Source organism: Ranitomeya imitator, chromosome 1, assembly GCF_032444005.1.
Source record: "Ranitomeya imitator isolate aRanImi1 chromosome 1, aRanImi1.pri, whole genome shotgun sequence".
Taxonomy (NCBI): domain Eukaryota; kingdom Metazoa; phylum Chordata; class Amphibia; order Anura; family Dendrobatidae; genus Ranitomeya; species Ranitomeya imitator.
This window is the reverse complement of record NC_091282.1, coordinates 600,639,206-600,655,559: the sequence shown is the minus strand read 5'-3', so window position 1 is coordinate 600,655,559 and position 16,354 is coordinate 600,639,206. Positions and strand designations below refer to the sequence as shown.

Below are 16,354 nucleotides of genomic sequence, written 5' to 3'. Positions count from 1 at the left end.
ACCACTCCTCCTGTCCTGTATATATACACTGCACAGTACCACTCCTCCTGTCCTGTATATATACACTGCACAGTACCACTTCTCCTGTATATATACACTGCACAGTACCACTCCTCCTGTCCTGTATATATACACCGCACAGTACCACTCCTCCGGTCCTGTATATATACCCTGCACAGTACCACTCCTCCTGTCCTGTATATATACACTGCACAGTACCACTCCTCCTGTCCTGTATATATACACCGCACAGTACCACTCCTCCTGTCCTGTATATATACACCGCACAGTACCACTCCTCCTGTCCTGTATATATACACTGCACAGTACCACTTCTCCTGTCCTGTATATACACACTGCACAGTACCACTCCTCCTGTCCTCTATATATACACTGCACAGTACCACTCCTCCTGTCCTGTATATATACACTGCACAGTACCACTTCTCCTGTCCTGTATATATACACTGCACAGTACCACTCCTCCTGTCCTGTATATATACACTGCACAGTACCACTCCTCCTGTCCTGTATATATACACTGCACAGTACCACTCCTCCTGTCCTGTATATATACACTGCACAGTACCACTCCTCCTGTCCTGTATATATACACTGCACAGTACCACTCCTCCTGCCCTGTATATATACACTGCACAGTACGACTCCTCCTGTCCTGTATATATACACTGCACAGTACCACTCCTCCTGTCCTGTATATATACACTGCACAGTACGACTCCTCCTGTCCTGTATATATACACTGCACAGTACCACTCCTCCTGTCCTGTATATATACACTGCACAGTACCACTCCTCCTGTCCTGTATATATACACTGCACAGTACCACTCCTCCTGTCCTGTATATATACACTGCACAGTACCACTCCTCCTGTCCTGTATATATACACTGCACAGTACGACTCCTCCTGTCCTGTATATATACACTGCACAGTACCATCACTGCCCTGTATATATACACTGCACAGTACCACTCCTCCTGTCCTGTATATATACACTGCACAGTACCACTTCTCCTGTCCTGTATATATACCCTGCACAGTACCACTCCTCCTGTCCTGTATATATACACTGCACAGTACCATCACTGCCCTGTATATATACACTGCACAGTACCACTCCTCCTGTCCTGTATATATATACACCGCACAGTACCACTCCTCCTGTCCTGTATATATACATTGCACAGTACCACTCCTCCTGTCCTGTATATATATACTGCACAGTACCACTCCACCTGTCCTGTATATATACACTGCACAGTACCACTCCTCCTGTCCTGTATATATACACTGCACAGTACCACTCCTCCTGTCCTGTATATATACACTGCACAGTACCATCACTGCCCTGTATATATACACTGCACAGTACCACTCCTCCTGTCCTGTATATATATACACCGCACAGTACCACTCCTCCTGTCCTGTATATATACACTGCACAGTACCATCACTGCCCTGTATATATACACTGCACAGTACCACTCCTCCTGTCCTGTATATATACACTGCACAGTACGACTCCTCCTGTCCTGTATATATACACTGCACAGTACGACTCCTCCTGTCCTGTATATATACACTGCACAGTACCACTTCTCCTGTCCTGTATATATACCCTGCACAGTACCACTCCTCCTGTCCTGTATATATACCCTGCACAGTACCACTCCTCCTGTCCTGTATATATACACTGCACAGTACCATCACTGCCCTGTATATATACACTGCACAGTACCACTCCTCCTGTCCTGTATATATATACACCGCACAGTACCACTCCTCCTGTCCTGTATATATACATTGCACAGTACCACTCCTCCTGTCCTGTATATATATACTGCACAGTACCACTCCACCTGTCCTGTATATATACACTGCACAGTACCACTCCTCCTGTCCTGTATATATACACTGCACAGTACCACTCCTCCTGTCCTGTATATATACACTGCACAGTACCACTCCTCCTGTCCTGTATATATACACTGCCCAGTACCACTCCTCCTGTCCTGTATATATACACTGCACAGTACCACTCCTCCTGTCCTGTAAATATACACTGCACAGTACCACTCCTCCTGTCCTGTATATATACACTGCACAGTACCACTCCTCCTGTCCTGTATATATACACTGCACAGTACCACTCCTCCTGTCCTGTATATATACACTGCACAGTACGACTCCTCCTGTCCTGTATATATACACTGCACAGTACCACTTCTCCTGTCCTGTATATATACCCTGCACAGTACCACTCCTCCTGTCCTGTATATATACACTGCACAGTACCACTCCTCCTGTCCTGTATATATATACACCGCACAGTACCACTCCTCCTGTCCTGTATATATACACTGCACAGTACCATCACTGCCCTGTATATATACACTGCACAGTACCACTCCTCCTGTCCTGTATATATACACTGCACAGTACGACTCCTCCTGTCCTGTATATATACACTGCACAGTACGACTCCTCCTGTCCTGTATATATACACTGCACAGTACCACTTCTCCTGTCCTGTATATATACCCTGCACAGTACCACTCCTCCTGTCCTGTATATATACCCTGCACAGTACCACTCCTCCTGTCCTGTATATATACACTGCACAGTACCATCACTGCCCTGTATATATACACTGCACAGTACCACTCCTCCTGTCCTGTATATATATACACCGCACAGTACCACTCCTCCTGTCCTGTATATATACATTGCACAGTACCACTCCTCCTGTCCTGTATATATATACTGCACAGTACCACTCCACCTGTCCTGTATATATACACTGCACAGTACCACTCCTCCTGTCCTGTATATATACACTGCACAGTACCACTCCTCCTGTCCTGTATATATACACTGCACAGTACCACTCCTCCTGTCCTGTATATATACACTGCCCAGTACCACTCCTCCTGTCCTGTATATATACACTGCACAGTACCACTCCTCCTGTCCTGTATATATACACTGCACAGTACCACTCCTCCTGTCCTGTATATATACACTGCACAGTACCACTCCTCCTGTCCTGTATATATACACTGCACAGTACCACTCCTCCTGTCCTGTATATATACACTGCACAGTACGACTCCTCCTGTCCTGTATATATACACTGCACAGTACCACTTCTCCTGTCCTGTATATATACCCTGCACAGTACCACTCCTCCTGTCCTGTATATATACCCTGCACAGTACCACTCCTCCTGTCCTGTATATATACTGTGGTGGTGCAGTGGTTAGCACAGCAGCCTTGCAGCGCTGGGGTCCTGGGTTCTAATCCCACCCAGGACAACATCTGCAAGGAGTTTGTATGTTCTCCCCGTGTTTGCGTGGGTTTCCTCCGGGTACTCCGGTTTCCTCCCACATTCCAAAGACATACTGATAGGGATTCTAGATTGTGAGCCTCATCAGGGACAGTGATGATGATGTGTGCAAAACTGTAAAGCGCTGCGGAATATGTTGGCGCTACATAAAAATAAAGATTATTATTATTATATACACTGCACAGTACCACTTCTCCTGTCCTGTATACACTGCACAATACCACTTATCCTATCCTCCTGTATATACATACTGAACAGTACCACTACTATCGCTCTACAGTGGGACAGGAGACACCCTGTGCTGGGCTGTCACTTCCTTGCACTGTGTGGGGTGACTTCTCAGGACGGGTCATGTTTGTGGGGCAGTTTTTACCGCTTGGAGGCTTCATACACAGATAGTACCCCTCATTGAGAGAGCTACACAAGGAAAGAGGAAGTAAACAGGAAGTGCTCGGCCGGACCCTCCCTGACTGAGGCGAGGTCTAGGGGGGGGGGGTTCTTTAATGGACCCAATTATAACAGAGTAATTTCATCCAGAAAGTAACCCCAAAGGATGAGAGCAGAGAAGACAAAACGGCAGGAAAACAACAGACATGGCCCAGAGAACCCTGACATCCCAGCTGGCCCATAATATAGTCATAAGTTACTGATCCATATACCGGCCCAGCAAGAAGCCATCTAAACATGGGACGATTTTGCCTGGAAATGGGTTATTCCTGTCTGAAAAATAGTATCTGTACACACCATCATTTCCCCACACATGGCGCCCCATTACCAGTACTCACACCTCCAGGATGCAGTCTTACTTCTCACTGGTGATGTCCCTCCGGTGACAGCCCCCCTCTCCCTGTACTCACACCTCCAGGATGCGGACCCCCTTCTCCCCAGTAACAGACCTCCGTTCCCGGTACTCACACCTCCAGGATGCGGACCCCCTTCTCCCCGGTAACAGACCCCCGTTCCCGGTACTCACACCTCCAGCATGCGGACCCCTTTCTCCCCAGTAACAGACCCCCGTTCCCGGTACTCACACCTCCAGGATGCGGACCCCCTTCTCCCCGGTAACAGACCCCCGTTCCCGGTACTCACACCTCCAGGATGCGGACCCCCTTCTCCCCAGTAACAGACCCCGTTCCCGGTACTCACACCTCCAGGATGCGGACCCCCTTCTCCCCAGTAACAGACCCCGTTCCCGGTACTCACACCTCCAGGATGCGGACCCCCTTCTCCCCAGTAACAGACCCCGTTCCCGGTACTCACACCTCCAGGATGCGGACCCCCTTCTCCCCAGTAACAGACCCCCGTTCCCGGTACTCACACCTCCAGGATGCGGACCCCCTTCTCCCCAGTAACAGACCCCCGTTCCCGGTACTCACACCTCCAGGATGCGGACCCCCTTCTCCCCAGTAACAGACCCCGTTCCCGGTACTCACACCTCCAGGATGCGGACCCCCTTCTCCCCAGTAACAGACCCCCGTTCCCGGTACTCACACCTCCAGGATGCGGACCCCCTTCTCCCCAGTAACAGACCCCGTTCCCGGTACTCACACCTCCAGGATGCGGACCCCCTTCTCCCCGGTAACAGACCCCCGTTCCCGGTACTCACACCTCCAGCATGCGGACCCCTTTCTCCCCAGTAACAGACCCCCGTTCCCGGTACTCACACCTCCAGGATGCGGACCCCCTTCTCCCCGGTAACAGACCCCCGTTCCCGGTACTCACACCTCCAGGATGCGGACCCCCTTCTCCCCAGTAACAGACCCCCGTTCCCGGTACTCACACCTCCAGGATGCGGACCCCTTTCTCCCCAGTAACAGACCCCCGTTCCCGGTACTCACACCTCCAGGATGCGGACCCCCTTCTCCCCGGTAACAGACCCCCGTTCCCGGTACTCACACCTCCAGGATGCGGACCCCCTTCTCCCCGGTAACAGACCCCCGTTCCCGGTACTCACACCTCCAGGATGCGGACCCCCTTCTCCCCAGTAACAGACCCCCGTTCCCGGTACTCACACCTCCAGGATGCGGACCCCCTTCTCCCCAGTAACAGACCCCCGTTCCCGGTACTCACACCTCCAGGATGCGGACCCCCTTCTCCCCGGTAACAGACCCCCGTTCCCGGTACTCACACCTCCAGGATGCGGACCCCCTTCTCCCCGGTAACAGACCCCCGTTCCCGGTACTCACACCTCCAGGATGCGGACCCCCTTCTCCCCGGTAACAGACCCCGTTCCCGGTACTCACACCTCCAGGATGCGGACCCCCTTCTCCCCAGTAACAGACCCCGTTCCCGGTACTCACACCTCCAGGATGCGGACCCCCTTCTCCCCAGTAACAGACCCCGTTCCCGGTACTCACACCTCCAGGATGCGGACCCCCTTCTCCCCAGTAACAGACCCCCGTTCCCGGTACTCACACCTCCAGGATGCGGACCCCTTTCTCCCCAGTAACAGACCCCCGTTCCCGGTACTCACACCTCCAGGATGCGGACCCCTTTCTCCCCAGTAACAGACCCCCGTTCCCGGTACTCACACCTCCAGGATGCGGACCCCTTTCTCCCCAGTAACAGACCCCCGTTCCCGGTACTCACACCTCCAGGATGCGGACCCCCTTCTCCCCAGTAACAGACCCCCGTTCCCGGTACTCACACCTCCAGGATGCGGACCCCTTTCTCCCCAGTAACAGACCCCCGTTCCCGGTACTCACACCTCCAGGATGCGGACCCCCTTCTCCCCGGTAACAGACCCCCGTTCCCGGTACTCACACCTCCAGGATGCGGACCCCCTTCTCCCCAGTAACAGACCCCCGTTCCCGGTACTCACACCTCCAGGATGCGGACCCCCTTCTCCCCAGTAACAGACCCCCGTTCCCGGTACTCACACCTCCAGGATGCGGACCCCTTTCTCCCCAGTAACAGACCCCCGTTCCCGGTACTCACACCTCCAGGATGCGGACCCCCTTCTCCCCGGTAACAGACCCCCGTTCCCGGTACTCACACCTCCAGGATGCGGACCCCCTTCTCCCCGGTAACAGACCCCCGTTCCCGGTACTCACACCTCCAGGATGCGGACCCCCTTCTCCCCAGTAACAGACCCCGTTCCCGGTACTCACACCTCCAGGATGCGGACCCCTTTCTCCCCAGTAACAGACCCCCGTTCCCGGTACTCACACCTCCAGGATGCGGACCCCCTTCTCCCCAGTAACAGACCCCCGTTCCCGGTACTCACACCTCCAGGATGCGGACCCCCTTCTCCCCAGTAACAGACCCCCGTTCCCGGTACTCACACCTCCAGGATGCGGACCCCCTTCTCCCCAGTAACAGACCCCCGTTCCCGGTACTCACACCTCCAGGATGCGGACCCCCTTCTCCCCAGTAACAGACCCCGTTCCCGGTACTCACACCTCCAGGATGCGGACCCCCTTCTCCCCAGTAACAGACCCCGTTCCCGGTACTCACACCTCCAGGATGCGGACCCCCTTCTCCCCAGTAACAGACCCCCGTTCCCGGTACTCACACCTCCAGGATGCGGACCCCCTTCTCCCCAGTAACAGACCCCCGTTCCCGGTACTCACACCTCCAGGATGCGGACCCCCTTCTCCCCAGTAACAGACCCCCGTTCCCGGTACTCACACCTCCAGGATGCGGACCCCCTTCTCCCCAGTAACAGACCCCCGTTCCCGGTACTCACACCTCCAGGATGCGGACCCCCTTCTCCCCGGTAACAGACCCCCGTTCCCGGTACTCACACCTCCAGGATGCGGACCCCCTTCTCCCCGGTAACAGACCCCCGTTCCCGGTACTCACACCTCCAGGATGCGGTCCCCCTTACGGATCCCGGCGCGGTCGGCGGCTCCCCCGGGTAGCACGGCGCTCACATGCTGCAGCGGGGCGTACAGCTCGCCGTTGATGCTCCGGAGCTGGCCGCCTTCGCTCACTTGACCCCGAACGTTAAAGCCATAGCCGGACTCGGACTTGACTATCCTGACAACCCGCGGCCCTCCGGCAGGCCCGAATCCCGGGCCTCCACCCCCGTTCCGTTGACTAGAGTGGATCCCGTCTTCATCCGCCATCTTCACACAGACCGGGAGGAGCGAAGCCAGCGGGAATCACGGGACCGGCGCGTCACCCGCTGAGCATGGCGGGAGATGTAGTGCGGATTTGCGGAAAACTGTCACGGTGCAAAGGAGGGAGAAATGCGGGCCAGCCAATCAGCACAATCCATAAGACACACCCACCTGGAAAACTGAGAGCTGAGCGGACCAATCACCTGACATACAGACCGGGAAGAGGCGTGGTTACTGTCAGGTAAGGGGATGGGAAGCACGAACCTTCTCCTAATAGGCGGCCGCCGGCCGGGCTTATCCTAAAACTGCAGTGAGAGAAGGGGGCAAGGTGCAAGTCGGGAGGGCAAGCGGTAACAACGCGTGTGTAGTCTGCTGTCGGTGCGTCACTGACCAGAACTACCTGGGCACATAGGACCCAGTCAGAGCTGTATTGTCATTTTATCCAATCAGAGCTCGGCTTTCGGTTAACCCTAGCCTTGTCAGATGTGTGAGGCCTCCTGGCCTGTCAGTCGGTTTTCTGTCAGGAATACAACATGGTGTGTACTGTGGTGGAGGAGGCGCTGTACACAGCAGCACCCTGCGGGGCTACCGCTCGTGGCCAGGTACCGGGGTCATGTGACCGTCATGGCCGAGCACACGCTACGTGCGGAACCATGGCCGCCACCTGACTGCGTGTGACAGGAGGGAAAACCCTGACTGGCACATTCACACGTCCTGTATGACGTAAGTATGTATTCATAGTATTATAGCAGTAATATTATTGGACAGTACATAGGGGGCAGTGTTCTAGTAGATACAGTATATTTCTGTACATAGGAGCATTATTATCTACTATATAATTGTGTAAGGGTCACTTCTGTTATGATCTGGTGGTTTAGGAACAACATGAGACAAGCTCTGAAGGAGGTGGTATCTGTACTGACCGCAAACCCTGAACCTAGCAGCGCAACTAAAAATAGCCATGGGGGGTACCTGACGCTCCCTAGACCCCTCGGCACAGCCTAAGATCTAACTTCCCCTAAAGATGGAAACAGGAAACCTATCTTGCCTCAGAGAAAATCCCCAAAGGAATGATAGCCCCCCACAAATATTGACGGTGAGAGGAGGGGAAAATAACATACGCAGAAATGAAATCAGATTTTAGCATAGGAGGCCAGTCTAGCTTGATAGATAGGACAGGAAAGGATACTGTGCGGTCAGTATAAAAACTACAAAACAATCCACACAGAGTTTACAAAATCTCCACACCTGACTAAAGGTGTGGAGGGTAAATCTGCTTCCCAGAGCTTCCAGCTAACAGAAAAAATCCATACTGACAAGCTGGACAAATATAGAATGCACAGAACAATAAGTCCACAACATGTGGACTGAAATGAGCAAAGCCAGAACTTATCTTTGCAGAACTGGTCAGGAAACCAGGAGAATCCAAGCAGAGATGTGAATCCAGCCAGGAAACATTGACAAGTGGCACAGGCTGAAGAAAAAGCCAGACTTAACCCCTTAGTGACAGAGCCAATTTGGTACTTAAAGGGACACTGTCACCTGAATTTGGAGGGAACAATCTTCAGCCATGGAGGCGGGGTTTTGGGGTTTTTGATTCACCCTTTCCTTACCCACTGGCTGCATGCTGGCTGCAATATTGGATTGAAGTTCATTCTCTGTCCTCCATAGTACACGTCTGCGCAAGGCAAGATTGCACCTTGTGCAGGCATGTACTACGGAGGACAGAGAATGAACTTCAATCCAATATTGCAGCCAGCATGCAGCCAGTGGGTAAGGAAAGGGTGAATCAAAAACCCCGCCTCCATGGCTGAAGATTGTTCCCTCCAAATTCAGGTGACAGTGTCCCTTTAATGACCAGGCCAATTTTTGCAATTCTGACCACTGTCACTTTATGAGGTTATAACTCTGGAACGCTTCAACGGATCCCGCTGATTCTGAGATTGTTTTTTCGTGACATATTGTACTTCATGTTAGTGGTAACATTTCTTCGATATTACTTGCGATTATTTATGAAAAAAACGGAAATATGGCGAAAATTTTTAAAATTTTGCAATTTTCAAACTTTGTATTTTTATGCCCTTAAATCAGAGAGATATGTCACTAAAAATAGTTAATAAATAACATGTCCCACATGTCTACTTTACATCAGCACAATTTTGGAAACAAAATTTTTTTTTGTTAGGGAGTTATAAGGGTTAAAAGTTGACCAGCAATTTCTCATTTTTACAACACCATTCTTTTTAGGGACCACATCTCATTTGAAGTCATTTTGAGGGGTCTATATGATAGAAAATAATGAAGTGTGACACCATTCTAAAAACTACACCCCTCAAGGTTCTCAAAACCACATTCAAGAAGTTTATTAACCCTTTACGTGCTTCACAGGAACTGAAACAATGTGGAAGGAAAAAATGAACATTTAACTTTTTTTTGCAAACATCTTAATTCAGAACCATTTTTTTTATTTTCACAAGTGTAGAAACAGAAATGTAACCATAAATTTTGTTATGCAATTTCTCCTGAATACGCCAATACCCCATATGTGGGGGTAAACCACTTTTTGGGCGCACCGCAGAACTTAGAAGTGAAGGAGCGCCGTTTGACTTTTTCAATGCAGAATTGGCTGGAATTGAGATTGGACGCCATGTCAGGTTTAGAGAGCCCCTGATGTGCCTAAACAGTGGAAACCCCTCAAGTGACACCATTTTGGAAACTACACCCCTTAAGGAACTTATCTAGATGTGTGGTGAGCACTCTGAACCCCCAAGTGCTTCACAGAAGTTTATAACGTAGAGCCGTGAAAAAAAAAAAAATCGCATTTTTTCTACAAAAATGATATTTTTGCCCACAAATTTTTATTTTCACAAGGGTAACAGGAGAAATTAGACCACTAAAGTTGTTGTGCAATTTCTCCTGAATACGTCGATACCCAATATGTGGGGGTAAACCACTGTTTGGGCGCACCGCAGAGCTTGGAAGAGAAAGAGTGCCGTTTTACTTTTTCAATGTAGAATTGGCTGGAATTGAGATCGGACGCCATGTCGCGTTTGGAGAGCCCCTGATGTGCCTAAACAGTAGAAATCCCGCACAAGTGACCCCATTTTGGAAACTAGACCCCCCATGGAACTTATCTAGATATGTGGTGAGAACCTTGAATGCCCAAGTGCTTCACAGAAGTTTATAATGCAGAGTCGTGAAAATAAAAAATATTTTTTTTTCCACAAAAAAGATATTGTAGCCCCCAAGTTTTTATTTTCACAAGGGTAACAGGAGAAATTGGACTGCAATAGTTGTTGTCCAATTTATCCCGAGTACGCTGATGCGCCATATGTGGGGGTAAACCACTGTTTGGGCGCACGGCAGAGCTCGGAAGGGAAGGAGCGCCTTTTTGGAATGCAGACTTTGATAGAATGGTCTGTGGTCATTATGTTGCGATTGCAGAGCCCCTGATATACCTAAACTGTAGTAACCCCCCACAAGTGACCCCATTTTGGAAACTAGACCCCCCAAGGAACTTATCTAGATGTGTGGTGAGAACTTTAAATGCCCAAGTGCTTCACAGAAGTTTATAATGCAGAGTCATAAAAAAAAAATATATATATTTTTCCACAAAAAAGATTTTGTAGCCCCCAAGTTTTTATTTTCACAAGGGTAACAAGAGAAATTGGACCCCAGAAGTTGTTGTCCAATTTATCCCGAGTATGCTGATGCCCCATATGTGGGGGTAACCCACTGTTTGGGCGCACGACAGAGCTCAGAAGGGAGGGAGCACCATTTGACTTTTTGAGCGCAAAATTGGCTGTCGTGTTTGGAGACCCCCTGATGTACCTAAACAGTGGAAACCCCCCAATTCTAGCTCCAACCCTAACCCCAACACACCCCTAACCCTAATCCCAACCTGATCCATAATCCTAATCACTAACCCTAACCATAATCACAACCCTTACCCCAAAACAACCCTAATGTCAACCCTAACCATAACCCTAATCAAAACCCTAAATCCAACACACCCCTAATCCTAATCTCAACCCTAATCCCAAACCTAACCCTAATCCCAAGCGTAACCCTAATGCCAACCCTAACCCTAATACCAACCCTAATCCAAACCCTAACCCTAATCCCAACTCTAACCCTAACTTTAGCCCCAACCCTAGCCCTAACTTTAGCCCCAACCCTAACCCTAGCCCTAAGGCTACTTTCGCACTTGCGTCGTTTGGCATTCCGTCGCAATCCGTCGTTTTGGACAAGAAACGGATCCTGCAAATGTGCCCGCAGGATGCGTTTTTTGCCCATAGACTTGTATTGCCGACGGATCGTGACGGATGGCCACACGTCGCGTCTGTCGTGCACTGGATCAGTTGTGTTTTGGCGGACCGTCGGCACAAAAAAACGTTCAATGAAACGTTTTTTTGTACGTCGCATCCGCCATTTCTGACCGCGCATGCGTGGCCGTAACTCCGCCCCCTCCTCCCCAGGACATAGATTGGGCAGCGGATGCGTTGAAAAACTACAGCTGCTGCCCACGTTGTGCACAATTTTCACAACGTGCGTCGGTATGTCGGGCCGACGCATTGCGACGGCCCCGTACCGACGTAAGTGTGAAAGAAGCCTAACCCTAAATTTAGCCCTAACCCTAAATTTAGCCCCAACCCTAACCCTAAATTTAACCCTACCCCTAGCCCTAACCCTAGCCCTAACCCTACCCATAACCCTACCCCTAACCCTAACCCTACTTTTAGCCCCAACTGCTGTTCTCCTGCCGGCCGGCACATGGAGACAGATGGCGGGCGCACTGCGCATGCGCCCGCCATTTTCTTCTGCCGGCGGCCAGGAGGAGCAGCAAGAGGATCCAGGGACACAGGTGAGTATTGTAGGGTCCCCGAATCCCCCTATTTCTCTGTCCTCTGATGTGCGATCACATCAGAGGACAGAGAATTACACTTTACTTTTTTTTTTTTTTTTGCGGTCGCCGGTAAACAGTTAATTACCGGCGATCGCAAAACAGGGGTCGGTAAAACCGACCCCGATCATGCTCTTTGGGGTCTCGGCTACCCCCGGCAGCCGAGACCCCAAAGATTGTCGCGGGGCCGGCCGGCGGGCGCACTGCGCATGCGCCCGCCATTTTGAAGATGGCGGCGCCCACCGGGAGACACGAGGAGCACCGGGGGAGCTAGGTAAATATTGGGGGGCCACCTGGGACCCCTTTTCTCTGTCCTCCGATGTGCGATCACATCGGAGGACAGAGAAATTAAAGAGATCGCGTTTTTTTTTTTTTGCGATCGCCGGTAAACGGTTAATTACCGGCGATCGCAAATGCGGGGTGGGTTAAAAACCCCCCGAATCATGTTCTCTGGTGGCTCGGCTACCCAAGGCAGCCGAGACCCCGGAGAAAATCCGACTCTGGGGGGCTCTATTCACTTTTTCCACAGTGCCGTTAATTAACGGCGCTGTGGTTTAAGTACCCTTAGCGGCCGCCGTTAAAAGGCGTATCGGCGGTCGCTAAGGGGTTAAATAGCGGACGATAAGTGGAGGCAGCTGATGACAGCTAACTCCAAGGAGCAGCCATACCACTAGAAACCACAAGAGGGAGCCCAAGAGCAAAACTCACAAAAGTGCCACTTACAACCACCGGAGGGAGCCCAAGAGCGGAATTCACAACAGTACCCCCATCCCTTGAGGAGGGGTCACCGAACCCTCACCAGAGCCCCCAGGCCGATCAGGACGAGCCAAGTGAAAAGCACGAACCAAATCGGTAGCATGGACATCGGAGGCAACAACCCAAGAATTATCCTCCTGGCCATAACCCTTCCACTTGACAAGATACTGAAGCCTCCGCCTCGAAAAACGAGAATTCAAAATCTTCTCAACCTCATATTCCAACTCTCCCTCAACCAACACCGGGGCAGGAGGGTCAACCGAGGGAACGACGGGCACCACATGTCTCCGCAACAAAGATCTATGGAAAACATCATGAATGGCAGGAAGAGCCAAACGAAAAGACACCGGATTAATAATTTCAGAAATTTTATAAGTACCAATAAACCGAGGCTTAAACTTAGGAGAAGAAACCTTCATAGGAACATGACGAGAAGACAACCAAACCAAATCCCCCACACGAAGCCGGGGACCAACACGCCGACGGCGGTTAGCAAAACGTTGAGCCCTTTCCTGAGACAACGTCAAATTGTCCACCACATGAGTCCAAATCTGCTGCAGCCTGTCCACCACAGAATTAACACCAGGACAATCAGAAGGCTCAACCTGCCCAGAAGAAAAACGAGGATGAAAACCAAAATTACAAAAGAAAGGTGAAACCAAAGTAGCCGAACTAGCCCGATTATTAAGGGCAAACTCGGCCAACGGCAAGAAAGACACCCAATCATCCTGATCAGCAGACACAAAGCATCTCAAATAGGTCTCCAAGGTCTGATTAGTTCGCTCAGTTTGGCCATTAGTCTGAGGATGAAACGCCGAAGAAAAAGATAAATCAATGCCCATCCTAGCACAAAAGGCCCGCCAAAATCTAGAGACAAACTGAGAACCTCTGTCAGACACAATATTCTCCGGAATGCCATGCAAACGAACCACATGCTGAAAAAATAATGGAACCAGATCTGAGGAGGAAGGCAACTTAGGCAAAGGTACCAGATGGACCATTTTAGAGAACCGGTCACAAACAACCCAGATAACAGACATCTTCTGGGAAACAGGAAGATCCGAAATAAAATCCATGGAAATATGCGTCCAGGGCCTCTCAGGGACCGGCAAAGGCAAAAGCAACCCACTAGCGCGGGAACAGCAAGGCTTGGCCCGGGCGCAAGTCCCACAGGACTGCACAAAAGCACGCACATCGCGAGACAAGGAAGGCCACCAAAAGGACCTAGCAACCAAATCTCTGGTACCAAAAATCCCAGGATGACCAGCCAACACTGAACAATGAACCTCAGAAATTACCTTACTTGTCCATCTATCAGGAACAAACTGCTTCCCCACTGGACAGCGGTCAGGCCTGTCAGCCTGAAATTCCTGAAGCACCCGCCGCAAATCAGGGGAGATAGCAGAAAGAATCACCCCCTCCTTAAGAATGCCAACCGGCTCCAGGACTCCAGGAGAATCAGGCGAAAAACTCCTAGAGAGGGCATCAGCCTTAACATTCTTAGATCCCGGAAGATACGAGACCACAAAATCAAAACGGGAGAAAAACAGGGACCATCGAGCCTGTCTAGGATTCAGCCGCTTGGCCGACTCGAGGTAAAACAGATTCTTATGATCGGTCAGGACCACAACACGGTGTTTAGCTCCCTCAAGCCAATGTCGCCACTCTTCAAACGCCCACTTCATAGCCAACAACTCCCGATTGCCGACATCATAATTGCGTTCCGCAGGCGAAAACTTTCTGGAAAAAAAAGCACACGGTTTCATCAAAGAACCATCAGACTCCCTCTGAGACAAAACGGCCCCTGCCCCAATCTCAGAAGCGTCGACCTCAACCTGAAAAGGAAGAGAAACATCCGGTTGACGCAACACAGGGGCAGAAGTAAATCGGCGTTTAAGCTCCTGAAAGGCCTCAACAGCCTCAGAGGACCAATTCGTCACATCAGCGCCTTTCTTCGTCAAATCAGTAAGGGGCTTAACCACACTGGAAAAGTTGGCAATGAAACGGCGATAGAAATTAGCAAAGCCCAAAAATTTTTGAAGACCCTTCACAGATGTGGGTTGGATCCAGTCATGAATAGCTTGGACCTTAACAGGATCCATTTCTATAGACGAGGGAGAAAAAATAAAACCCAAAAAAGAGACCTTCTGAACTCCGAATAGGCACTTAGACCCCTTCACAAATAAAGCATTATCACGAAGGATCTGGAACACCATCCTGACCTGCTTCACATGAGACTCCCAATCATTGGAAAAAATCAAAATATCATCCAAATATACAACCATGAATTTATCAAGATAATTGCGGAAAATATCATGCATGAAAGACTGGAACACAGATGGAGCATTAGAAAGCCCAAATGGCATCACAAGGTATTCAAAATGGCCTTCGGGCGTATTAAATGCAGTTTTCCATTCGTCACCCTGTTTAATACGAACAAGATTATATGCCCCTCGGAGGTCAATCTTAGTAAACCAACTAGCCCCCTTAATCTGAGCAAACAAATCAGTAAGCAGAGGCAAGGGGTATTGGAATTTAACCGTGATCTTATTAAGAAGACGATAATCAATACAGGGTCTCAAGGAGCTTTCCTTCTTAGCAACAAAAAAGAAACCCACTCCCAATGGTGACGAAGAGGGCCGAATATGCCCTTTCTCCAAAGATTCCTTAACATAGCTCCGCATGGCGGCATGCTCTGGCACAGACAGATTGAAAAGTGGGCCATTAGGGAACTTACAACCAGGAATCAAGTTAATAGCAAAATCACAGTCCCTATGTGGAGGAAGGGAACTGGACTTGGGCTCATCAAATAGGAAAAGGCAGCCCCCCACATATATTGACTGTGAGTTAAGATGAAAGTCACAAACACAGAAATGAAAACAGGTTTCAGCAAAGGAGGCCAGACTTACCTTTCCTATCCTCAGTCTGTTTAGTATCTGTGCGGTCAGCACAAAAACTACAAAAGACCACGCAGAGTGTGCAAAAAGACCCCCGCACCGACTCACGGTGCGGAGGTGCCACTCTGCATCCCAGAGCTTCCAGCTAGCAAGGCAAAATCATGATAGCAAGCTGGACAAGAAAACAATGAACAAATAATTAACTAGCAGGGACTTAGCTTCTGTTGGAGTTGACAGGTCACCAGAAAGATCCACGAACGAACTGAACCAGTACAAGAACATTGACAGCTGGCATGGAGTAACGATCTGAGTGGAGTTAAATAGAGCAGCCAGCCAAAAAATAAACTAAGTCACCTGTGGAAGG

General features: G+C 50.3%; 2 protein-coding genes and 1 long non-coding RNA gene across 3 annotated transcripts in view; 2 read left to right on the top strand and 1 right to left on the bottom strand.

Moving 5' to 3' along the window:
* SNX27 (sorting nexin 27) overlaps positions 1-7,545 on the bottom strand; it is a 58,576-nt gene extending 51,031 nt beyond the window's left edge. Inside the window, exon 1 of the mRNA XM_069768445.1 lies at positions 7,175-7,545. Within this exon, the coding sequence (XP_069624546.1) occupies positions 7,175-7,440 (266 nt within the window). The 5' untranslated portion in view covers positions 7,441-7,545. The remainder of the gene's footprint in view (positions 1-7,174) is intronic.
* A 106-nt stretch (positions 7,546-7,651) lies between these two features.
* Positions 7,652-16,354, top strand: part of LOC138681144 (uncharacterized) — a 65,976-nt gene continuing 57,273 nt past the window's right edge. Inside the window, exon 1 of the mRNA XM_069768422.1 lies at positions 7,652-7,675. The gene's annotated coding sequence lies outside the window, so the exon portion shown is untranslated. The remainder of the gene's footprint in view (positions 7,676-16,354) is intronic.
* LOC138681152 (uncharacterized) overlaps positions 7,754-16,354 on the top strand; it is a 65,874-nt gene continuing 57,273 nt past the window's right edge. Inside the window, exon 1 of the long non-coding RNA XR_011321895.1 lies at positions 7,754-8,157. This is a non-coding gene — a long non-coding RNA (uncharacterized lncRNA). The remainder of the gene's footprint in view (positions 8,158-16,354) is intronic.